At 36.2% G+C, this 27,239-nt stretch overlaps 3 protein-coding genes across 5 annotated transcripts; 2 read left to right on the plus strand and 1 right to left on the minus strand.

Annotated features, from left to right (window-relative positions):
• Window positions 1–73: 73 nt before the first annotated feature.
• On the minus strand, window positions 74–5,607 carry tmem176 (transmembrane protein 176). Of its 2 annotated transcripts, NM_001145610.1 has the most exon segments (7): window positions 204–340; window positions 910–988; window positions 1,083–1,199; window positions 1,306–1,452; window positions 2,091–2,147; window positions 2,459–2,569; window positions 5,242–5,484. In NM_001145610.1, coding segments are annotated over 7 exon segments (693 nt in total). In that variant the 5' UTR covers window positions 5,368–5,484; the 3' UTR covers window positions 204–284.
• si:dkey-9i23.16 lies at window positions 5,272–10,627 on the plus strand. 2 transcript variants are annotated; one of them, XM_087236293.1, is made up of 6 exons: window positions 5,272–5,380; window positions 6,282–6,398; window positions 6,819–6,929; window positions 8,345–8,401; window positions 8,486–8,626; window positions 10,261–10,627. In XM_087236293.1, the coding sequence occupies exons 2-6, from the start codon at window positions 6,312–6,314 to the stop codon at window positions 10,366–10,368; spliced, it is 504 nt and encodes a 167-aa protein (XP_087092419.1). In that variant the 5' UTR covers window positions 5,272–5,380; window positions 6,282–6,311; the 3' UTR covers window positions 10,369–10,627.
• A 2,371-nt stretch (window positions 10,628–12,998) lies between these two features.
• vps37c (VPS37C subunit of ESCRT-I) lies at window positions 12,999–25,344 on the plus strand. Its single transcript, NM_001077785.1, is given in 5 exon segments — window positions 12,999–13,316; window positions 13,684–13,792; window positions 18,315–18,486; window positions 19,957–20,039; window positions 22,784–25,344. Coding segments are annotated over 4 exon segments (978 nt in total). The 5' UTR covers window positions 12,999–13,316; window positions 13,684–13,699; the 3' UTR covers window positions 23,414–25,344.
• Window positions 25,345–27,239: the final 1,895 nt, after the last annotated feature.

Consider the following 27,239-nt stretch of genomic DNA (forward strand, 5'->3'; position numbering starts at 1 on the left):
GATTTTTTTCTTTTTTCTTTTAGGGCTGTAATTATCAGAACAATGGTAAAATAAAACCACAAAAGGCTACATATAAACTTGAAATATATCTTTATTAATAGAAAAACGATCTTTAAAGGTTTATTTTGATATTTTATAAAATCAAACCATTCACATTTATATTTATTTCACATGACATTTAACAGTACATCAGTGCTTTACAGTCTTACACATACAAGCATTACATTTGGTTACAAGCAAAACCACATATATGTATATGAAGTGGATAGTAAAAGGACATCTGATTAAAATCCAAAAATCTTACACATGGAAATCAAGCCAAATGTCATTCGTTCACGATCTGAAAAAGAGGAAAAAAATGCGTAAAGTAGAAAACCATTTCTGAGATACAGTTTAAACAAGATCCTAAATGTTATAAAAATGCAACACATTTCAGTGTTTTTTAAAGGTTTATTTCTTAAAAATAAACCATAAATGCTTGAAAATAAAAGCATAATGGAGTTAACTTTGATTTTTATGCTAAATTGGACACTAATATGTAAAAATTGAGACAACGAATCTAATAAATCCATAGTTTTTTCCCTAAACAGAAAATACATCATCAATAAAAGTACAGATCTCACATAATAATAATAATAATAATAATAATAATAATAATACAATTCTACTATAATGATTCATTCATTTTCCTTCACTTAGTCCCTTTATTCATCAGGGGTCGCCACAGCAGAATGAACTGACAACTTATCCAACATTTGTTTACAAAGCGGATACCCTCCCAGCTGTAACCCTGTACAAAGATAACATCCATACTTACTCATCCACAAACATACACTATAGCCAGTTTAGCTTGCTTAATTCACCTATACCGAATGTCTTTGGACTGTGGGGAAAATAGAGGAAACCCACACGAACACGGGGAGAACATGCAAACTCCACACAGAAGTGCCAACTGACCCAGCTGGGGCTTGAACCAGTGACCTTCTTGCTGTGAGGAGACAGTGCTAACCACTGAGCCACTGTGTCGCCCCTACTATAATGATAATAAAGTATTTTTTAAAACAACATATTATTTCTCTTACCACATAACCTGTAAAGGACTTCCTCTGGTTATACAGTATGACTGTAAAAGCTGTGGATAATCCTGTCTGAACCAAACCAACCACGGAGATGGTTGCCTTCACACCTGTGTTGAAATGCTGTTTAGGAAAAAGAACCCAAACATAAGCATATATTTCTGTTTAATTGTCTTTACACCTTTAATATAATACATCAGACACTCAAATAAGAGATAAACGCACATACGGTGGCAAAATAGCGATAGTCACACAAGCCATCTGGTCCTTTGCGGCATTCAGTCGCCGGATTGACGGCCATGTCAACATAGTACAGGATAAGTGCAATAACTGAGATGACTATGGCCGCACCAGAAATTGCCAAACAAACAGAGACCTAAACACAAGAGCAACTTTAATCAATTTTGTCTTTTGAAACGCATACAGTCAAATTCATTATCAGTTTTTTTGCTTCTTTTCAAATATTTCCAGAGTGATATTTAAATGAGCAAGGAAAATTGGAGAGTATTTCCAATAATATTATTTTCTTTTGGAAAATGTCTGATGTTTGATAGTTTAGCTGGAGTAAAGGCAGTTTTCTTTTTCTTTTAGAGGTCAATATTATTAGCCCCTTTAGGAAGTAAATATTTTCAAGTGGCTACAGAACTAATCACTGCTGTTCAAACGTTATAAACCTACAGTGATTAGCCTAGTTAAGCTTTAAATTGCACTTTAGGCTAAATATTAGTATCTTGCCAAATAACTAGTAAAATATTATGTAGTGTTATTATGGCAAAGACAAAGAAAATTAGCAATTAAAATTATTTAGTTTTAAAATGTGTTAAAAAAACCTTCTCTTCATTAAACTGGAAATATTTTTAAACTAATTTAAATTGATTTCATCTCCAACAGTACCTGTAAGTGATTTAGAGTCATTGCTGATTGATTGACCATGACTGAATTAAATTATGCATGAAATCCGTATATGCGATAGTCTGGAAAACATTCTAATGATGTTTCAAAGTTCAAACTCACTGTCTTTAAGGTGGGCTTTTTCTCCAATGTTATTGCGGCTGCGCCTGAAATGACTGACTGTTAGGGGGAAAGGAAAATAGAAGTTAAGTTACGAATCCCAGCAAACAATTGTGTGTTTAGTAGAGGTCTAAAAGACATCTAAACATAGACACCTTGGCTAAAACAAGGCTAAACTTGGGCTGTTAGAGAAAATCTAATAGACATTTAAGAATATGCCAAAACTAGTCTAGTGGTCAAAGACAGACTTTATATGTGTAGTCATTCATTTCTGTTTATTTTATCACTAGTCTAGTTTTGGCCTATTACCCTGAATACTCTGCCGTGACCCTAATTTGTTATTTAATGATTATTTCCTGAAATAACATTACCATAATACCACTCCACCATGGCACACCGCTGTTAAGGATCACTGTCGCATCGCCAAAGAGCAGAGGTATAGCATAGGAAATGATCAGCAGACCTATTACTATCTGAGAGACCTGAAAAGCAATGAGAGAGAGAGAGAGAGAGATGCTGTATAAAGATAGGTTGAGTTGACATAAATATTTAAATCAGTTTTAAAATGAAAATTTCAGTGTTTGTGTTGTGTGACATCATCTTTTTTTAACATTTGATTTAAATTTTAAATTCTCTTTTAAACAACAGAGATAAGTAACTGTGCTACAAATATCAGCATACAATAATACAATATAGAATGGTAATGCATATGCAAATTTTTGTTAATGTGGATGCTTCTAATTACTGTGAATTACAGTTTTTGTTTATTTTTGTAGCATACCTTAGGAAGGAAATGGTTGACCTTTTGAGTGGGCAGTGTCACACAGTGACCAAAGATTAAACAGTTAGCATGGCAGAAAAGTGAATCACTTGTCTAATGTTAATGTAGTCCAGACTTCAATCACAACAAGTGTGATTTCACCAACATCTATGTTTATCCTGAAACATTCCTGTTCAAAGATGTAATCCATTACACTATTTTGTAGACATTGTTCGACTAGAACAGTCCACTGCCTTAATTAACAAAGCAAAGATTTCAACAATCCTTCATTGGAACCAAATACATAACAATTTGATCTCCATTATTAAAACTTAAGTGATTTAATTCAACAACATAGGAGAAACATTTAAAATGTTTCAGGATATAGGTGACAACAAACTATCTTTTTTTTCTGTTTAATGTTTTACAATAATCTTAGTAGACACTTTCTTCATTTATATACTTCTCTGACATTCTGTGAATAGTTTTTTTTCTTTCCTCATATTTACAGGTTTCTGTATGCATACATGTATATATTCATAAATATGTGTGTTTGTTTGTGTACATATATAATTTGTCATTTTTTTTTGTTTCATATTGTTATCAACTATGCTATACACATTGAACCAAGTCAATGTTGAGAAATTCTGTTTATTACTATTGTTGATAACCATGTTTATTAAAAACACAATAAAGTTTAAGTCAAAAAAAAATGTAATCCATACCTAATCACTACCCCTAACCATAACAACTCCCCTATAGGACGTGCTAGACCAACATTATAATCAGCCGATCAGTTTTAAGGGACAAGTTTGCCGTTTATGTTAAGCATACAGTAAGGGTTATGTGCTCCAACTATCAATCCCCTTTTGGGAATAAGTTAGTTGGGATAAGGTTTAGGGTAGGAGTATGGGTTACATTTTTTAAACAGGAATTATGTTCAAGGATTAACAAAAATTTAAACCAGGATTGCACTATATTTAGCAAAATCACAACCGCAACAACACTGACAACTGACTACACACATGAAAGAAAAGAAAAGAAAAGGGAAAACCGAATCACTGTAATCCAATCATCATCTGTTTTCTAGTAAAATAATGAAATATAATTTACGTTAAGATAACGACTTTGAGCTATTAAAAACTGGACAACAGACAAAAAGACCAAAAAATGAAGATATTGAGAATTAAATTTAGAGAAAATTCTACTTTTAGGTAGTGCTCTGTTCGTTTTCTCAGTATTTTCCCTGAAGAGATTTTAAGGACTTTGTAGCACATCTTACTAAGGAAATGTATGACACTAAAAAAATATTCAATTGTCAAATTATTCAAATATTCCTTGGATTTCCTAAAATGTTTTTTTTTTTAAGTTAAGTGGTTGTAAACAATGGCTGAATTTAAACAAACAAATTAAGTTAAACATTACTAATTTTAATTATTATTCATTTTTATTCAACCCATATAAATAGTTTGCAACAGTTTTGCAGACATCATTTTTTATGTTACAGCACGTAACTTGCTATTGAAAAAAAATCCTGTTTTACTAGATTAATAGCCTGAGTGGGCAATGTCACACAGTGACCAAAGATTCAACAAATAACATGCAAAAAAAAAAATGAGTCACTTGTCTAATGTTAATGTAGTCCAGACTTACAAGGTTTACAACAAGGTTAGTGTCATTTCACCATAATCTATGTTTATCCTGAAACATTCCTGTTCAAATATGTAATCCATACCTAATCCCTACCCCTAAACCAACCCCTAAACGATTCCCCTATAGGACGTGCTACCAACATCATAATCAGCCGATCAGATTTAAGGGACAAGTTTACAGTTAGGTTTATGTGCTCCAACTATCAATAATTTAGTTAGGGTAAGGTTTAGGAGTATGGGTTACATTTAAAAAAAAATAAAAAACATATATTAATCCAGAATTGGATCCTACTTAGCAAAATCAAAAGCACAGTGATTTATAACAGTATCTTATTATTACACACACAAAAAGAACAGAAAAAAAGAAAAACTGGATCACTATTATCCAATCCTTATCTGTTTTCTAATAAAATAGTAGCCTTGCAAAATAATGAAATATGACTTAAACATTTTGAGCTATTTAAAATTGTACAACAGACAAAAAGACCAAGAAATGAAGATAGATAATGAAATTTTTAGAAGATTCTACTTCTGCTTTCCTCTGTTTGTGTTCTCAGTATTTCCCTGAAGAGATGTTGAGGACTTTGATACTTATTCTGATTTGCACACATTTCTTTAACACGTTAAATATGACTACTTTATTTATGAAGACACCAGAAAATAACTTTCTTTTATTCCCTTTAAAACATGAAATTACTTTCTGTGAGAATCTGCTTGAAGTCACAACATGAAGTTCACTCACCCCAAATATTTTGGGCTCCCCCTTCTCGATGCTCTCCCGCAACGCTTTTTGTTTGTCCTCAAGTTTTTCATCTACGTATGTTGGACCAGTATTCACGGACAGGTCAGTCGACACCGTCAAGGCCATTTTTCGTCTTCAAGTAAGTCGAGTTTGTAATACGTAACACCCAGAGTGAAATTCTGCATGAATGGGACCAGTCTGGCCTAAAAAAAACAATCTACAAGGATTCCGCGCGAGCTTCAAGATGTCCGTAATGTAAAACCAGCACTAGCGCCTTCTCCTGATTAGAAAACTCGTTAATAATGAGCAATAATTCCACAAAAAATATCAGACTTTCCTTCTCAGAAAAAGACTTTAGACCCACCCATGCATTGAGGAGAAATGGGGGTCTGCCCGGCCCCCTTTTCTCCCTCACAGTAACTTTTAATAAGTGTTTTTTTCGACCACTTCGTAAAGCCTCGCTCTTTCGTTCTAGGATTCTCCTGAACAACTTTTCGAGGTGAGTCTGTCGCGTGTTGTTTTACATGGAGTTTAAATAAATCCCTACATAAATCCTATGTTATATTATATATGTTTATATAGACGAGTGTGTGTGTGTTTTATGATGGTATCTTAAAAATCGCGCGGCTGATGCGGGCAGTTGTTTATTTCCAGTGGCTGTTGTGTCTTTGTGTTTTTAACAAATAAGATCTGTTTTAGACAACTGGTCAGTCCAGCCTACTTAAGGAGATGAATGATGTGTACCAAAGGTTTTTTCTCTCTCATAACCCTAACCCTTTTCCCTGCAGTGCTGTTGAGCAATCGGGATTGTCTCAAGCTGCGCTACTCCTCTCTCCAGCCACATTTTCTCTGTTATATATCCGCCCACTTCCTCTCTTCACAAAGATGTTTTTCTCCTCCAGCATCTGTATTCCCGCAAAACGTTCCATCAATCCGGGGGGATCAGATCATGTTTCAGTCGGAGTCTCTCACCATTATGTCTGATTGTGAGAAGCTATTATAACCACTGATCTGAACTTTCGAATGTTCCTGTTTTTCAGGACATCAGTTGCCTTTCTGCTGACTTGAAAATGCCCAGCACACAAGCTCATTCTGCTGACACGGATCCTCCCAAATTCCACCGTCTCTTTAGGTTCCATGACCCTGAAGTGGTGGCAGTAAGTAAAGACGATAACAGATAAAGAAAACAGTAATATATAAATAAATTATACAGTATTTAACTGTAACATGAACTGTATTTTACAGTAAGACAGTTTTGCAGTGTGTTACTGTATTTTAAAGTTGCAATAAGAAAATGACTGTATATTTTACAGTAATAATATACAATACTGTAAATACAAATAGAGCATATAGGCCTCGTGTTTGATTGGGGTTGGAGCAAAACTACAGAGCTGCGGCCCTCCAGGAATTGAGTTTGAGACCTATGATATTGAGCAAGATAAATGGTGCTGTAAATGTAAATACAGTATGTGTGCTGTAATTGATTTACAGTAAGTTACTACAGAGTCTATAGGAAATGAACAGTGTAGAGATGTTTTGCTTAATGTTGCTGTTGTTTAATGTGTGCATTTTTCTAGGTTATGGCAATTCTGCTAGGTCTGTTCCAGCTGCTCCTGACTTTATTAACTCACACCGTCAGCCTTGACATGAAGTATATGTTCGTGTGCCCCCTTTGTGTTGGTTCTGTGGTAGGTTTTTTTCATTACTACTAAACACATGTAGTTGTTTTGGACTTAAACGATTAGTTGTTGGTTAATGATTAATTAGTTGTGGTTTTATTGTTTTTTTTTTAAAATAACTTACTTACACCCAAGGTTGTTTATATTGAAGTTGATACTTAGCAGCACCATTTTTGTGTTTCGTAACATCTAATTTTTTAACAAGGTAGGTTGTTAGCCCAACGCTCAACCCCCAACCTGGAGGACCAGGGCATACACACGTACACTACAGACATTTTACCTTACCCAATTCACCTACGGTGCATGTCTTTGGACTGTGGAGGAAACCAGAGAAAATCCACACGGACATGGGGAGAACATGCAAACTCCACGCTGAAATGCCAACTGACCCAGCCAGGGCTTGAACCAGCGACCTTCTTGCTGTGAGCCGACGGCACTACCCACTGCTGCTCCTTTTTTAAATAACTATCTATATAAAATATGATTTTCTTTTAATCAGAAATGAAAAATTAAATCAACATAATAATACATTTTGAAGGGTCATGACTCCTGTGACAGAAGATTGGAGCAATAGTGCTTTACCACCACAAATAAATTAAGAAATTATTACAGTTAACAACTAATAAATTAAATGTTTAAGTATAATAAAATAGAGAACTAAAATAGGGTGTCACAGTGATGAAGCCAATTATCATATGGGGATGGTTAGGAGGCCATGATGGACAGAGGCCAGTGGGCAAATGTCACCATTAAACCGCTAACTCCTGGGATTTTAAAGACCACAAAGAGTCAAGACCTCGGTTAAATGTCTCATCCGAAAGACAGCGCTCACTGAGCAGATTAGAGTCCCTATCATATATTGGGGTGTTAGGACCCACCTATACCACAGGTTGAGTGCCCCCTGCTAGTCTCACTAACACCACTTCCGGCAGCAACCTAGCTTTCCCATGTGGTCTCCCATCCAGATACTGACCAGGTGCAGCCCTGCTTAGCCTCAGTGGGCAACCATGTGAGAGTTTCAGAGAGCTAGTTGCCGGCTGAATAGAATTACATGGTATAGTTTTTACTGTGTAAATACAGTGCAGTCAATCTTCATTATTAAAGATACCAATGTTATCTCACCATATGTCTAAATCCTTTTGATATGCATAAATTGTTATTAAAGTATACTTTAATCAACATTTCACACACGTGTTCATAACTGTAGACACTGCACATCCTGTGATGGGACTATTGCGGATGCACACATTGACATGAGGATCCTGAAATAATAGATTTGCCCTAATAAATGGAGGAAATAGTGACAGAAGCATCCTATTGACCTTTAAGTGTATTGCAGCAGTGATAAGATGTTGCACAATTGCACATTTTCTTCTGACAGATCCAAACTTTTTTCCTAATTCAGATTTTTCTCCTCTAAATAGACTATAATTGCTGGATCATTTGGTTTGGCATCTGAAAGAACTCCTAGGAGAGACCTGGTAAAGGCACCGTCATCAGAGCTTCTTATTGGATGTGTATTGTTAAACATTGTCCTGACATTGGTGTGTTTTTCTTCCTTCAAGCTGAAGAACACTCTCATCTCTGGTCTTGCTGGACTGGTGGCGACACTGATTGGTCTTTTTCTGTACATTTATGCTACCAGTACCTCTCTGGACCTCCCTCCTTGTTCACCCAATGAACCGTGTGCAGAAAAACTCTTTCAAGTAAGTGCAAATTGCTTTTAAAGGATTATATTGTTTTTAAAGGGCACCTATTTCACCCCTTTTACAAGATGTAAGATAATCCTTTGCTGTCTCCAGAATGTATCTAAAAGATTTCAGCTCAAAATACCCGTCAGATTATTTATTATGGCCTCCAGAATATGCCAATTTTTAGTGTCTGAGTACAGTGTAGCTGTTTTTGTAGCCTGTGGCTTTAAATGCAAATGAGCTGCTTCTCCCCGCCCACCGTTACCATGTCCATGTCTGCGTTTCATCATGCATTACGTCAGTTAAACAGAACAGTGAGAGAGCAGTGTTGCCAAATTAGCAACTTTGTCGCTAGATTTAGCCACTTTTCAGACCCCCCTAGCGACAAATTTTCAAAAAAGCGACTAGCGACAAATCTGCTTCTTCTTTATTTTAACAGTTTAATTTGACCGTTTACTCTTTTCTTGTTCACAATCACCGATATTTTAGTGACAATTTCAGAACTTGTCTGAGTTTATTACGTCTGGGAGATTGCTGCAAATACACTACACATCTATACTGATATACTGTATTCAAATAGCAATAAATTTAGTTAAATTGACATGCTTACATAAAGCGTAGTGCAAACATAAATACCCCTTTATTAACCATAGACTGTTAAACAAACAGAAATGGTAGAACGTGATGACGTCAGTAAAATGCAAATTAACGTATGACGTAATCTAACAACTTTTTGCGACTTTTCAGGCAGAGCTAGGCGCCTTTTCGTTAAAATAGTTGGCAACAAGGACAGAAACAGACCCGGATGGTGCTGAAATATAGTTCTTAAGTCAAAAATACCAAGTGCATTAATTGATGTATTTGTGATGGAGTCTATTCAAGCCTTTCTGAAATGATGAGTCTCACACAAATGCCATTTGCAGTACACACGCACACACACACATGCACGATTACTGACACCTTGCAGCCAGGGTGATTATAGCAGTTAAGAATCAAATAGGGATTTTACTGCAAACATGCTCTGTTTTAAAAACGTTTTACACTTATAAAAATACAGAGAGTTGGAACAAATAATTTAATCCAGGTTTATTTGCAAAAACAAATGTTCTGTGGACATGTGTATACATGTTGTTATAGAAACATGGCACCTGTCAATCAATTCGGTGGTTGGGGACATTGCGATGGGCTTCAAAATCACTGGGATTTGGGTCCTATTTTAATGTCAGGAGACTTTAAAAAAGAGATTAGTTTGGTTTATATCACACACAATTTGACAGTTCTGTCCAAACAGCTTACAAAAGTTCATTTTCACCACAGGTGCCCTTTAAAACTATTGATCTTTTGTTGATTTTGATTAATTATGAGAATTTTTGTCAAAACTCCTCTATTTTCTGTCTGTATGAAAATTGAATAGCTTTGGTCGTCTAAAACTATTTAATACAATGCACTTTTTATGTAAAAAATGTAATATGACCACTATATTTTCTATTGTTTTCTCTGTATACACTTATATTAAACATTACTTTGATTTTTCCATCACTAATAATCATTTTCTTTTCAAATTTTAACTGTAAAACTCTTTACAAAGCACTTTTTTTTTCAAACAGCATATTCTAATGAACTCATTCAATCTCCTTTTTTTTTGACAGGGCTTTTACAAAGCAGTGTCCGGACAGCTATTGCTTTACGATATTGCAGCTGTGGTTGCTCTTAGTTTTCTATCACTCTCCGCATTTAAAGGATTGAGAGGTCACTGAGATGACTTTTCATACACTATACACTTATCTTTGGTCATTTTAGAGACAATATTTTTTAGAAGCTTCTATGATTTGCTATAGACCATTTCATTGTGGTAATATCATTGGACCATGAACGTTTCCTGCTTGTTATCAAACTTTATAACTGTAACAAGAGACAATTCAATCATAACTTAATGCTAAAACATCTATCATTATCAATATGTGGCTCTTTTTGGATTCTCGGGAGCTATAGAAATTAAAAATGTGAAACAAGAAATACGTTAGTTGTTATTGTATACATCCCTAAAAATGGTCTATAAAAATAGTATTGTGCTTCTGTTTGATCGTCTTAAAATGTGAATATACTATTTGTGTTTGTGAATTTATAGAAAGTAACCTGTTACACACTGTAAATAATTTACCCACTATAAATCAAACTAGGTTGAATTGCTTTTAAAGGGAAGACACTGCAGGTGAAAACTAATGTTCATCGCCATGCTTTTCCAATTGAGTGATTCCATTAAGATTTTTGTATCACATGTTTTCTTAAAGGTGCTGTATGGAAGTTTTTAACTCTTTTAAAGCTTAAGAACGCCATAATATGTTTGCAGATATTTAAGAAACTTGCTAAGTGAACATTCTTGTTTATCTGTAAAACAATGCTGAAGTCAGATATTCTGCTTTAAAAATGTAAAAATTAGAATGTCTTTGTTTTGGTCATTTAACCCGCCAAATGTCAGTTAAGCCAATTATATTTCAGCACTTTCCTCTGTGGAAAACAGCGTATTTTATTCACGTAGTGAGGAAAGCTTTCAAAGTGTATGTCCGCAACCTAAATCCGAACTCTGGTGGACAGTAACTGCCTCTGAAATGAGACGCAGATTCAGAGTTCCCCATGAGGTTATTAATTAGCAAATAATATAAACATTATGAATGTAAACATTTGGTAAGGAGGTTACATTGTAAGCCTGTGTCCTAACAACACGCTGCATAAGGAGATTTGCATGATGAGCAAGTTGGCTGTTTGCACCCAAGATACATGACAGAAATTTAAATACAGCCATTCATAAGCACAGAATAGTGCACTCACTGCACTCTATAGAGAATGGTAAGGTTTACAATCTAATTAATACATATAAAACCACTTTACCATTATTAAATGTACATGCTGAATCACTGATATGTGTTGGTTTGCACTGAGTCACAACTCTAAAGTTTAATTTCAAACAGTTCATCTTATTTTCCAGATCTGAGGTGAACTATCTGCTGCTACTTTCAGTAGTATGGCACTAAATATCATGGAAAATGGCATTCAAACTTGCATTATTAGCATTTAACACTGAAAAAAGCACATGACAAGCATCGTTGTCAGTTTTCTGTTATTCACCTGTGAGAAATACAAGCCGTTTCTAAAATATACATTTCAGGTTTTCCTTCTATCATGTGCCTTAGTTTTTTCAGAATTCAATTTTAAATCAGCCTTAAATTTAGTAATCTGGCAACCTGCGCTTGCGTGTGTTTTGAACCAGGCGTGCAATACCTGGTTTAACTACTGGGTGGCAAACTTATATACTGCACCTTTAAATGTTGTTTGAGCAGGCAAATCAGGAAGTTTGCATTTATTTTTAGCATAAGACCTTTAATATTGGATGAAGCCAATTTTTAAAAAATGTTACGGATTGTGGAAATTTGTTTTTATCACAAAATCTCACAATACAATACAATTACAAACGCTAAGTGTATTTACGTCTTGTGAAGCTAACTAAAAATGTCTAATTTCGAGCCTTTAAAACTATGATTTGTTATTAAACTGTGATTGCTGACAATTGCTTAAGTGTGATAAAAGAAACATTTAAAATTTACTTTCCAATAGACTGAAGAGAAAAAAAAAGCTACAGAAAAAATCTTGACAGGTGCTTGCAGTGTCTCACCTTTAGTAAAGGTAATTACAACCTGCATTAATGATAATTTCTACCATTTTGGATACAATTACTAATGGAAAAAAAGACAAATGGATGTAATATAAAAAATTATGATGAAAATGACCTGTAAATAAGCTACCTTTGTTTTGTATTATGTAATTTCGTTAGTGTCATGTGTAAATGTATAAAACCAATGTTTAAACTCACAGATTCTCTACAGTATTAAACTTTTAAATGCTAAAACTACATCCTTGTCCGTGTGGTGAAATATTAGGACCAACCCTATTGCCATGTCACATATGGAATATTCCCGTCACATCGGGGTTTCCCTTTCAGTCAGCTGAACGTAAGACCATACCATGTAATACCAAAAATAGGGGAGGATGATGTTCTTTTCATTAAATACGTACAAGAACGGCTTTTAATTGTCTGTATTGTAATTTTTTACATAGACATACAATCCATAATCTAATGCGAATAACATATACTTAACAATAAACGTAAATTTTATAAGAAGGTTACTTGAAACACATCTTACTCCCCTAATCAAACTGACAATGGTTTCATCAAAGATGGCCGTGATATCTGTCAACCAGAAGTGAAACTTTCCCTTAAGAATAGGAACATACCCCGTCAAATAACCTTCATTTGGACTGTTTTGCTCGAATTGTCATCGATGCTGCTTTTACGGACACACTTAAGTATGCCTTTCTGAGTTATTATTTCGCCTGGCGACGTTTTATTTTGAATAGCAAACCGCCTTGTCCAACTGCTGTCTTTTAAGTAAGCTAGCCGTCCAGCTAACCGCGGAGAGATTCCTGTCTCCGGGAATCATTTCTCACATTTATTTCCACTTTCCGCCGGGTTAAATAACACCCGAGACCTGGTACAGATTATATCTCGTAGATGTTTCCAACAGGAAGAGGGTTTTAATGCTGAAGACGCTCGCGCTTCCGTCTACATCTTCACGTCACTCGCTTCCAGTCAAGTTTGATGTTTTTCCATGAGCACCGTGTGGAGAGGACTTTGATTTGCTTGTGCTTTGTAAGTATTTGGACATTTCTTGAGATGTCTTGGCAGTTAGGGTTAACCCTAACTTCATTAGCATATTTTTCCTCATACTCACTGTCTGGATAACAGAACTGGCATAAGTGATGCAGATCGCTTAACTGTTGACCAGTCTTCTAGTTGTGGTTTGATATCAAACATTATACTTAAGTACACACTGTTAGTCTAGTTTCAACCTGAAAGCATGTATCAACCTAAAATTAAAATCTCATGATTTACTCCTATTCAAACCTGTATTTATTTTTGGTGGAACTCAATAAGAGATGTCAATAGCAGGCTAGCTTATGATGAGCAGTAAATGTTAGTACATATAGTATAAGTAAACGTTACTGTTGTTTATTAGCTGTCCTAGCAAATCAATGGAGAAGCTTCAAGACCTCAGCCAGTCCGAGTTGCAGGATTTGCTGGACAACTTGGAGCGGGTGGAGTCTATGGCACTGGAGTCTGATGAGGTAAGATCATCATCACGATGATGGATAACTGCTAAAGGATTAGTTCACCCAAAAATATGTTTTATAATGATATTAATTCTTCTCATGGTGTTTCAAGCCCTAGAGACGTTTGTTGAACCACATAAGTCACATTAAATGTTTTTGGTTCATTTTCTGGACTTTGAATGTCTCGTAATATTTCAGATGGAGGATGAGGGAGCTCTCAGGTTTCATCTAAAACATTTTTGGGTGAAGTGGTTCTTTAAAGGAAATAGATTTGACATGCAGTTGAAGTGAGAATTATTCGCCCCCCTGTTTATTTTTTTCTAAAATTTCTGTTTACCAGAGAGAATATTTTTTCAACACATTTCTAAACACAATAGTTTTAATAACTAATTTCTAATAACTTTTTTATTTTATCTTTGCCATGATGACTGTAAATAATATTTTACTAGATATTTTTAAGATACTACTATACAGCTTAAAGTGACATTTAAAGGCTTAACTAGGGTAATTAGGTTAAATAGGCAGGTTAGGGTAATTAGGCAAGTTATTGTATAATGATGGTTTGTTCTGTAGTCTATCGAGAAAAAAAATAGCTCAAAGGGGCTTATAATTTTGTCCTTAATGGTGTTTAAAAAATTAAAAACTGCTTTTATTCTAGCAGAAATAAAACAAAAAACATCAGACATACTGTGAAAATTTCCTTGCTCTGTTAAACAGCATTTCAGAAATATTAAAAAAAATAAATAAAAAATTCAAAGGGGGGCTAATAATTCTTGACTTTAACTGTATATATCCAGTCATGTTGTTCCATACCCGAATCACTGTCCTCCTGTAAAACAGGAAACATTCTTCATAAATGTGATTCATAGATATATTCACTAGATATCGCATAGGGACCCTGAGCATGCGTCAATAGTGCCGCCATATTTGTACAGTGCTCCCAGGACAAGTGTCATTCAACTGCATTAGTCAAGACAGTGTTATTACATGAAGATGCGGGACTTTAGCGCTGTCTATGGTTGTAGTAACGAGAAAAGAAAACAAAGCACAAAGGCAGAACATTTCATAGGTAAGATTTAGTTTTTTACGTTTTTTTGTATGTTATGAACTTTTGTGCTAAACAGGTAACGTTATTGATGATACAGTCATTTGCTGCTTTCACCATAAGGCAAAGTAGCACCAACTCACACTAAACAGTCGGCTTATGCTAGTTTAGTTAAGTAAAATCTGCAAACAATGCAAAAGAAATATGACAACGAGATGCTGCGTTGCTAGAAACTTGTATTACTGTCGGCTACTGAAGAAGTCGTTCATAACGGAGATTTATTCACAAAGGAATCGCTCTCTCCGTCAGAATGATAAGTGAAAGTAAGAGAGGAGGTTTGTTTCGGGACACGGATTAGATCAAATTTAACAGCGAGGGTGGATAGTACATTTCCATACACACAAACACAAGCTGTTTGTCAGGAATGCCTGTGCGATCACTTATATCCATCAATGTAGAAAAGTGATGTCAAATTTAAGTTTTGTATGTGTGTAATTGTTTCGCTCTGAATGGCCACAGTGCTCCACTGCAGCTTGGTCCCACATTCATTTCAAAGGAGCGCTACCCTGTACTGAAATGGCGGCTCTATTGACACATTCTTTCTAATAGACAACAACAGGGTAGGCGACATCTAACGTATATATCTATAAATGTGATTTAAGTTGAAAACGTCATTGATAACAAGTACTTATAAAATAATCTCACACAGCAATTCTGACTGTGTTTTAAAAACAGTTACTCTTTACCGTTTGGCTTCTGCAGTGATGTAAAAGTCATTGTTGATCTTCTGTGGAGCTGGGGTTTTGTCACACTATTAAATAATAAAGTGGCACATACCTTAGCTTGTCGTTTTGGCCGTTTTAAGGATGCTAAAAAACACTGCAATGTAGAATTTTCACTTGTTCAGATTGCAAAACTCTGCTTACAAAAAGCAGTGCAAACCTAAGGCCATTTCCACACTAATATGCTTTTGTTTAAAAATGCATGTTTTCTCTCAGTTTTGGCCTTCTGTCCATATTTAAGATTAGGCAAGGGACAAAACCGTTTTCAAGGTATACCGTGGTTTGTGAAAGTCAAGGTTTTAAAACAGTCAAAATATTCTGTTGTTCATCAATGTTCATTCAATTTCTTTTCGGCTTAGTCGCTTTATTAATCTGGGGTCACCACAGCGGAATGAACCGCCAACCTATCCAGCACATGTTTTACGCAGCAGGTGTCCTTCCAGCCGCAACCCAACACTAGGAAAATTTTCTGTTATACTGTTTCGAATTTTTTTTTTTTACTTGTTTTAGGACAACAGTATCTCCAGCAGAAAAGAGATCCAAAGTAGCCATTTGAAATTGTAAAGAAATCTGTGTTTTTGAAATGAATTAAGACAGCGAAAGTCAATGATATATTTGAAATATTTAGCTTGACATGTTTACTGTAACAAAATATTTTAAAAGTTTCTGAAAATAAAATGTATTGGCTGCATCTGAAATCGCGTACTACTCAGTAGATTCTGCATTTAAAATTTAATGTACCACCTGACCGATAGAAAAATATGTTCTATACAGCATGAATGCGAGTCGTATGAATGAGCTCTGACGTACTACGGATGCCATTTTGTCATCATTACATGACCTATCTGCTTCACTCCCATTCATGAATTCTCTCGTTGTGCATCATGGCATACAGTAGCGTAGCATATCTTATGCACACTTCAGAATCTCGTCAGAAGTAGTAGGTCATCCGGGTACTTCTCACATACTGTTTTTCAAACATTCTGACATACTACTTGGCTCACATACTGTTTTAGCGAACTATATAGTTTGGCAGTATGTTATTTGGGATGCAGCCATTGTTTTCAAAGTGGAAAAAAACATCTAGTTGTTTACCCGGACATTTAAAAAGAATATATTTTAATCACAGTACTGTGAAACAGTGATATTTAAGGTTATCATATCATTAGAATCTTATACTTGCCCTTGCCTACTTAAGATGATTATTGAACTATTATTGAAAAAGCTCTACCAAATTGGATACATGTGCAATTGCAGGTTTTGTGTCACAGTGTGGACTGTGAAAATGGAGGCTTTTGGAAACGATGACCCATTGTCAGTAATGTGACCAATTGAGCTAAAATGGAGAGGACTTTGTACAGCGGTTGCTTTGGATGCTCTCCATTTGGACAGTGTTGTTAAAGATTCCTGTCAGTTTGTGCATGCTCTAAATTGCTGTTCACTCAGAGCTGTATTGGCATCTCAATCTATATTCTGGCTTGCTTTTGCAACTTTATACTCCTGTGTTACTTGCAACAACAACTCCACGACTACACTGTTGGTCCATTGACAAAAAACTTGGTGCCTTTTCTTGAATTATTGCCACAATGATTTAAAGAGCCAAAAGCTCAAAGCATACCAACAAATCTTGTGCAGTACAAGGACAAAAGCATTTTCAGTATTTCAGTGTTGATTTTGGGAAACTTTTGGGAAACTAAAGATAACAATAGTGTGGACAGGAAGAGTTTTTAGGCACAAATTGCTATTTCAAATTGATCCAGATTAGTGTATATAGAGCTCATTGATGATAATTGTAGTCTTCCTGTTTATGGGCTTACAGTGCAACCATGAGTTTAATTTTTAACATGTATGAGGAGCTCAGTGTGTTTATTGTTCTGTTTTTTAACAACATACTAGGGTTCTGAAGAAAAAACTTCAATACATTGGTCCCTTGCTATTCACAGAAGTTATGTTTTAAAAAATAACCCACAATTGGTGAAATCCACAATGTAGTCAGCTTTATTTTTTATTATAGATGTTTTTAAGGTGTAAACCCCCTTACTACACACTTTATACACTTTTCTCAGTCAGGCTTGAACATTTTCACGCTTTTCTCTCTCATTTAAACACTCTCAAAGTTCAAACCTTCATATAAAAATAAGTCCAGTATTATAGAATGAAACCAAAGATCAAAACCATTTGATCTTCATTTATTTATTTATTCCGTAATGGAATAATGCCTTGAGCATGTCCAAAAAGCCAACCTTTTGTGCAATGGGTTTTGACAGTGCAGAATGTTTCGTCGACATTGTGGGGAGAAAACTTGTAGTACAGCACTTCAGGCTCAAACTGATAGCTATTAAAAGATTTAGGTCAATTTGTCAAGTTGAACGCCTTCTGTACTGTACAGGAGACATGTCACAGGAGATTGATTGACAATGCTCTACAGCCAATCAGGATGCACAACACAAATCAGTAATCAGGACAGAGAACACAATGTGCAGTGTCAAATTGCACGAGAAAACATCCTGGAAGCTGCGAAAACTGAACTGCGTTATTGCAAGGGACCACTGTATACAAAAATGACATAAAACAATTTTGAAAGTTGCTTGCCATTGTAAATGCAAAAAGGTTATTTTCACAACCTCATTTTCTGTTGCATTAAATGCTTTAGAAATGGTCGTAGAGTTTTGTCTTTGGTCATTTGACATTGTCTATATTTTTCTTTCAGATCCAGAACATTCAGCTGGAGAGAGAGATGGCTCTGGCTGCAAACCGCAGTCTGGCTGAGCAGAACCTAGACATGAAGCCCCGTATTGAAAATGACAGAGCGCGGCTGGTGGAGAAATACACTGAACTGGAGGCAGTGAGGGAGAAATACAAACAGCACTGTGTCCTGAGAGGTAAGGGACATACTTACTGTGAAATATAAAAGATTGTGAATGCATTCTGGGTAAACGGATGTGAAATGAGATTAATTATTGTCAGTGCAGCTTTTCTGGAAAACGAGAAGCGAGTAGTTTTGTTCTGAGCTGAAACTACTTCTGATAGTAATGATGTGCTTACTTTTTTCCTTAATACAACAGGAACATTATAGGTTCATCCATGGGTAATAAAGAAATAAATTATAGGATAAAGGGTGGCACGGTGGGTCAGTGGTTGGCACTGTCACTACACAGCATGAAGGTTGCTGGTTCGAGTCCCAGCTGGACTAGTTGACATTTCTGTGTGGTGGTTGCATGTTCTCCCCGTGTTGGCGTAGGTTTTCTCCGAGTGCTCCAGTTTCCCCCACAATCCAAAAACATTCGCTATAGGTGAATTGAGTAAAATAAGTTGGCTGTAGTGTGTGAATGCAAGAGTGTATAGTTGTTTCTCAGTACAGGGTTGCAACTAGAAAGGCATAAAAAAGCATAAAACATTTGCCGGAATAGTTAGTGGTTCATTCCCTTGTGGTGTGACCCCTGATAAATAAAGGACCAGCCGAAGGAAAATGAATAAATGAATATACGAGAAATCTACATTTATCTAAACCAGGCATGTCCAAACTCGGTCCTGGAGGGCCGGTGTCCTGCAAAGTTTAGTTCCAACCCCAATCAGACACACCTGGGCTAGCTAATCAAGCTCTTACTAGGCTTTCTAGAAACATCCTGCAGGTGTGTTGAAGCAAGCTGGAGCTAAAATCTGCAAGACACCGGCCCTCCAGGACCAAGATTGGGCACCCCTGATCTAAACCGACCAACATTTTCAGATGTTTTTATGGCATGACTGTAATTGTAATTCTCTTATTAAAACATCTTGGGTTTTGTTTACTTTTTAGTTAAATAGGAGATACAAAACTGTGGTGTCTGCATCAAATGAAATTTATCGAAGTAAAAATAAACCATCCAAATATTCTATTAAAATAGTGATTACATAAGATTAAAATGACAGTGCTCTTTCAGCTTCTGTTCACTCTGTAGTTAATCTGCAGTGGCAAATGTCACTGTAGTTTTACAGACTCTGAAAGAATGAAGCTCTGAAAAGAATTTAAACTCGATTTCTGAACGGAGCATGTTGTTCGGCCAGAAAATCTTCTATCTGTGCGTAGGTCTGTGGTATAGAGCTGTTCTAAGAGCTTGTTTTGTTCTGCCACTGTTTCTCCTCCTCTTGTGACATGACATCACAGGATTGCTATGTGTCTGGCTTGTTTCTTCACTGTAGCCCTATTCTACTTCCTCTCAGTCCTTTAGAGCTTTTTTTCTTTTGTTTAGAATTACAACACATTTCTGGCCAACTTGTTTGTTTGCATAACTGTTCTCAATCCTCAGTTTCTTACAGATCTATTTATGTATCAACGCTGTCTCACTTCTGTCTCTCTCTTTCCCTCTGCGCAGACAGCATCATGGGACAGGTGTCTCCGGAGGGTCTGTTGTCTCGTCTGCAGGCAGAGGGCGCCAGCACAGAGGCAGAGTCAGAGGTGGGTCACCATAATCTACTAAAAATATTCTTTCTCCTTTGGTGATCCTTGGCTTTTCATTTATCTGATCTGTGAATTTACTTGAGTAATGAGTAATTCTTGTACATTCAGATGGTTAACACCTATACGTTTTAATGTACTCCTAACCTATATTTCATATGATGTACAATTAAAAGGTTTGTACACGTGTTTCATAAATAAACTTCATAGTTTGCATCAGCAACTTATTATTTAATTCCATTTAAAATATAATAAACATTTGTAATGTATTATAACTAAAATGTAACAAAATAAAATAAAAACGAACAATATTTTAATGATGCTAATATAACAATTTATGTATATTACGCATCAGTCATTACTCCAGTCTACTAAGAAAATCTGATGTAATCCTTAAAATGATTCTTTGTGCGAAGATGTTGAGTAACTGCTTTTATATTATTAAGAATGTTATACAACGTTTAAATTACTTAAAGCTGCCGTAGGTTATCTGCCAAAATAATCTCTGTTACCATAATATCCTTGAAAACACAGTCCACCCACTGCCCAGGTCCAAAGCCACGCCCCCTGAAATCCTGAAGGCGCATCTTAACCTCTAAAGGCCCAAAGTGTTTTTTACATGTATTTTTTATTTATGGCTTATTGGAACCTAATTAAAATGTTTTGAGAATAAACCAATTAGAGTCTCATCTCCCATTCCCTTTAAGAGTCAGCTACGTCGCGCCAAGAGCCCATTCGCTATTTACAGGACGCAAAGTATGTCTAAGTGGAAAAAATTAGCATTTCACAAGCAAACAGTTAACAGTTTTTTAACAGAAAACTGTTAAACAGAGCATCTACTGCGTGAGAATGAGAGATAATGGAACTACTTTCACATTCTCTCTTGGATAGGGAAACCTTTACGCACAGACATCAATTAGTCTATAAATAAATAATTTTGTTTGTTAAGCGCAAATATTCGTTTCAAAACTATTTCTAAATTCAGTTATAATTTCCAGCAAATGAATAAATGAACAATAATAACAAAATGTGCTCAAAAACCTGAGTTATATCCTAAAACACATGCTGTGCCCCATATGGTCTAAAACCTGACAGGTGGGCAAATCTAAGCTTGTTTTTTATAAAACAAATATAATTTTTTTCATATGTAAAGATATTTGCCTATTGCTCTCTTGTGCGTATTAAGCTGTGCGTAAGCGAGGCGCAACTCTCCTCCGGAGTTTAGACCGGGTTAGTTTTGGTCTAATGAAAAATTTATTATAGTTTCTCAAAATAGCAACGCGCCAGCAGTCCGCCTCAAAACGCCTCCCTTTTTAGACCAGAACACTTATGGGCGCACAAATGAGCGCTAATGCATTTGCTATTTAAACAGCGTAGCGCAACGCCTCAAAACGACTCTTGCGCCAAGCTAAACTACCAAAAGACTATTGCGCCGCGTCTTGCGCCACACTGCGCCGGGTGTATGATAGGGCCCATTGTCTGTATCAAAATATAAAACATTGAAAGTATTTTAAATAGCCACTTAAAAGCTAAAATGTGCTGTCCACTTATGTAGCCACTAAGCCCTAGGAGGTTAAAGATGACAGTAGACATCCTACTAGATCATGTTATTTGACAGTTAAAAACATTATTGTACTTTATAATACTACAACTCCCAAAGAATAAAATGTATTAGATCTAGCACATTTTCTGTTGTGTAGCAAGCAAACCTGTCATAATGTGCAATATTTCATGCATACAAGGATTGCTGGTCTCACTCTCTCCTGCGCTTTGTCCTAAAGCGACTACTGTATTCTTAGTGGTTGGCAGAAATTACACTTGTTACTAAGCCGTACTTGCATGCTATTTCAGACCCAATTTTCAGAGTAGCATTGTAAACAATATGGGGAGCGCGTCACAGGTTGTCATTGTTTAAAAATGAACCAATGTGAATATAAAAGCAACTTCAGCTCAGTTAAGTAGGCTAGGACGAATAGTGCTGTTTGCTTGTGTTTGGTTATTAAACTAAATAAAAATCTACATTATCGATGCTGTAAAAGCACCCTTATGAAACTGAAAATAGTCACATCAAGCTATCGCCAGTAGATTTTCAGTGGGTGAACAACACATCTGTGCATATAACCTATTCATAACAACCCAATCTACATAAGCTTTGCAGAACTACAATGCTTTTTAAATATGCATTGTCTAAAACAAATACTTCATCCATGCTGTCATCCTTCCTCCAGCGTGCAAAAGTAACTACAATACTAATTCGCGATTTTAAAGTTTTGATTGAGCATTTGTTTTTACTGCTGTCACCGCTGGCGAATCTGTCTGCGTAAGCAGAGGTGCACAGATGTACAAATCTATATTTATTGACAGACGGTTTGGGCTACTTATCAGAATTATGGGAATTATCAGCCCAACAAATTTTAATTGGATGAACATTTTTTTATACCTTACCCAGAATATAAAAAGTACATATAAACACATTTAGATCATTTATTTTAATCATTACTATTGGACTGTGAAGAGACTTTCAACCAGCACAACAAAACGTTTCTGAAGACAATCACCATCTGCACCTTTAAAAACATTTGAAATCAGCAAAAGTGAAAAATCAAAAGCATTGAATGTGATATATGTTTTGAACTGTAGTTTCGAGCTAACATTTTTCATTGCATAATGTTATAAAGGTTTGATCTTGTGTTACCAAACCCAAAGTGTGAGGATTTAAAAACCACTCAATGTCTTTCTCTCAGGCTCTAGCAGATGAGTTTCTGGAAGGTTCAATATCGCTGGACTCTTTCCTCGAACGCTTCCTTTCCCTGCGCTCCCTCGCACACACGAGACGAGTGCGCATCGAAAAGCTGCAAGAAATTCTCAGCCAAAAAAGCAAAGGGATCGGAGATGCTACAATTGCATCACAGCCCTGTGCCAGTCAGGATGCTGGATCATCATCGCCGTGGCAACAACAGCAGCCGCAGCAGCAGCAGAGCTCCAAAATCAATGCACCCTCCAACGCCTCTAGTTCTGCTCTCCCTTATTCCCCCTATCCCGTCGCTCCTCCATCAGCCTCCACAGCAGGCAGCACTAACCCCAGCACAGCGTTTCAGCCCTACCCCAGCCAGGGCGCCCCGTTCCCTCAGGCAACAGGCTTTCCAGCTCCCAGGCCTGCGTTTGGTCCCCCAGCATGCCCATATCCCACTCAGCCCCAGTTTCCTGCCCCTCCGTTTGGGCAGTTTGGTCCCACGCCTGCCCAGTATCCTGCTCCATACCCGCAATATGGAGTATACAACTACCCCACAGGCCCCCATGCACCATCAACCCAGTCACCCCCAGGTAGACCGCTTTATAGGGCAGGTTTTGGGGTACCACAGCCATACTCCTGAGCCACTCTGTCTGTGTGTCTGTCTGTCTGTTCTCTTTTTCTCATAATCCTCCCTCTTGTCTCTCCCACCTTTCCCCTCCTGCTCTGCCCTCTCAGATTTGTGGTTTGCGTACACATGTCACATCCTGTTCCTGTCTGAGGCTTATAAAGACACTTGAGATTGAGCGTGTGCTTGTTTCCCCGACCCAACCTCAGTCAGAGACTCGAGATGAGCTAAAACGGCTCGGTTCCTGTCCATTCTGAAGCATGTTTTCAAAATCTCTGATTATATTCAAACGACAAGATGCTTTTTTTGTGTTACAGCTCAGCCGTATCAGGCTGTTTCTTCGTTTCCTCAATGATTTAGTTTAATCTACTGAGAAAAACACGCCACACTACACGGAAGGGTTACATTAGCGTTAGGCGGATCTCTTGTCTGTATGGAACCTTGTTGACGGAGTCAATCCAGAAAGCACAGCATCATTCTCCATTCTATCACAGATTAAAATTCCTTAAATAAAGCCAAGATTATCTTTATCATACATTTAGATGACTTCCATGTGTGCAGATTTAAAATGTCACCGGACGCTGTTACGAATGCTTTGTGTAACAGTCGCTCCTAATCTTCTGTTTGCTCCCTCTTTTTTTCCTTCACACACTTCCTTTTATTTGTAAAACCGCTTGATCAGAAGGAGTAGACTATTATCATGTTTTCTAGTGGGAGTGGTGTACTTAAATCAACCTAATATTGAAGGGAAACTGGAGAACTAGGGATAATAATATAGACATATCTACAGTGCTCAGCATAATTGAGTACACCCCATTCTGAAAATGAATATTTTTGTCCGTTTCTCAGTGAATATAGGGAATGTTTTTGGTGCATTTAAACAAAACATATTTATTGATCGGGTATATTTATTAAAATAAAGTTTTAGTCACCAAACATATTGAGAAATTGAAAGATAATGCAATAAAATTCAAGCAAAATATTGCAAATAAAATTACAAACTACAAAAGTCAACAAAATTTTTGATCTTTCCTCTTTTTTAAATTTGTATTTAATATTTTTCTGTAACATTAATTTGGGTGTGCTATTTATTGGTGCGTTATTTCAAGCTATTTTGTTAGATAAGCTTCAGATTTGGCTTCGGTACTGACTAATCTAATATACATGCACAAATATAATATTGCAGAGCTTCCTGTTTAAAAAGATTTGTGAGGGGTGTACTCGTATATGCTGAGCGCTGTATCAGTTATAGCACAGGATTTGGTGGGGCAGGTGAGATGTAACATAGCACAGAGCATATGCAAAGAAAATAGGCGCTGCATAATACGCTTAGGTTAGTAGATATAGCCTTGTGAATCTACCAGTAAGGTAGAGAAACCTTTCTGTTGGTAAAACTATGCAGATGAATACCTGGCTGCATATTTTACACACTGAATTCAGATAAAGATGAGCCGTTTTGCATATCCAGCCCTCAAGTCAGCATAGATATTTGCATTAGATGTCGCCTTTGCTATTGGTGTATATTGGAGGGAATGCGTCAATAGAGCTGCCGTTTTAGTACAGGGGAGTGCTCCTTTGAAATGAATGAGGAAACAAGGTGCAGTGGAGGCCTGGCCATCCAGAGCCAGAGATATATATATACACATTAAATACCTATATCTATTATCGGGAGTTTTCCCGGTGGTCAGTATGCAAATATTTTTTTAAGTTACGAAAATTATATCACATTTCTACACCGATGGATGAGTGATCGCACGGGCATTGCCAACAAAGAGCGTGTGTTTGTGTGCATAAATGTATTATCCGCCCTCCCTGTTGAATTTGGTCTAATCTGTTTCCTGAAACCCTCCTGCGTTCACTTCTAATGCTAACGGAGGGAGGGAATACTTTGTAAATGAATTTCCGCTATGAACGATTTTACAATAATATAAGTTTCTAGCATCTCAGCATTTTGTTGTCATAATTCATTTACATTGTTTGCTGATTTTATTCAACCAAACTAGCATAAGCCTAGAATTTAGTGTGAGTTGGTGCTACTTTCCTCATGATCAGTGCACTAAGGGACTATATTATCATCAATACTTGTTTAGCACAAAAGTTTGTAACATAAAAAGGAAATCTCACCTATGAAATGTTCAGCCTTTGTGCTTTGTTTTCTTTGTTCACTCATTACTACACTCGTACACAGCGCTAAAGTCTAGCATCTTCACATTGGCTTTCGTCTTGACTAGTGCAGTTGAATGACATTTGTCCTGGAAGCACTGTACAAATATGGTGGCGCTATTGACGCATGCTCTGGGTCCGTATGTGGTATCTAGTGTATATATCTATGTCCAGTCAGAATGAAAATAAAAAGGGGGAGTCTGGAGCGTTTATTCTTCACCAAACGAATACTTTTTTGTGTTGCGGTTTGATTTGAACCCAACTTCACTTCATGCTAGCCTCCAAAACACAAAGATGTAGGCCTACTCAATGAAACGGTCATTATGAGCTGTTATGTAGTTGTGTAAAAGCCCCACCGAAGTCTCCTGTAAATCACACTATCACTCCACACTAAGAGCCCTGAACTTTTTTTTCGGCAACAGGAGCTGGAGCGGGGCCTTCAAACCATCAGCTTTAGCATAAGCGTGTGTGCGGGGTCTCTCTTTATTTTTGTACTTTAAAGCAATTCAAAACCAGAGGCGTCCTCAATCAAGCCTCGGGTGGCTTTATCTAATTCATGAACTCAGTAATTAAGACTCAGGTTTGTAGCAAAACCCCCACGTTTAGGTTCCCTCCCCAGCACCTGGAGCGAGGGAGAGGGGTGACACGACACGAGGATGAGAGAGAAAATAAAATAAATAACAAGGGGGAAAAAATGGGATGAAAATGTTATTAGCACATTGATTTGCAGCATTAGAGGAAAGAGATTCTATTGCATTGGTTGTGATGACTGTAGCCTGTTAAAAGTGTATTTTTATTTTTATTGTCCTTTTATTCGGGTGTGGATATTAAAATCTGAAGTTGATCTATGATTTCTGTGTTGATTGCAATATCTCCTTTATTTAATACATTTAAAATATAACATTCTCTATTATTATTATTATTATTATTATTATTATTATTATTATTAATAGATGAATGCTGTTTAAAAATAGGTAGTACTTTAGTGCTGATTATATGATCAATTAGTCATGACAACATGCACTTTTGTTAATCATAACTTGGACCAGACAGAATCTACAGACAATTTTTACTATTTCTGCTCATAATTTTGTATTTTGAAAGTATCGTAACTCCAAACTTATGAATATAAATATAATATATGAAATACTAAATAAGTTTTAAACTTATTTTAAGCTCACTATGCAAATCCAGTTACATCCACTTATTTAAAAAACAAAGCAAGTCCATCATACAGGGAAACTGCGGGGTCTTAAATGTCCTAAAAACTCAATTTAAGCCTTAAAAAGTCTTAAATCTACTAAAATGTTGTGTTGTAGGTCTTAAATATTTTTTTAACAGGTCTTAGTTTTCCTCCGTTCATGTATAGCTTCCCAGTTTTACCATTAATACTGATACAATCACCAACAATCCCAATCTCAATATGTTTTATTATTTAAAAATACAATTTTTAACTCTATTAACAATCATGTTTTAATTACTTTCCTTACAGTAATATTTGTTTAAAAGTTCTCCATTTATTTACTGCTGAGGATACTGGCCTGACCTATATTTGTATAAATTATTAATTTCATTTATGAATTCATTCACTGGTCCTGTTCAATAGTCTGGGGTCAGTAAGGATAATAAATATTTTTATTCAGCATTAATATATTTAATATTTGTGTTACAAAGATTT

This window comes from Danio rerio, chromosome 1 (genome assembly GCF_052040795.2).
Source record: "Danio rerio strain M-AB ecotype USA chromosome 1, GRCz13ab, whole genome shotgun sequence".
Lineage (NCBI taxonomy): Eukaryota > Metazoa > Chordata > Actinopteri > Cypriniformes > Danionidae > Danio > Danio rerio.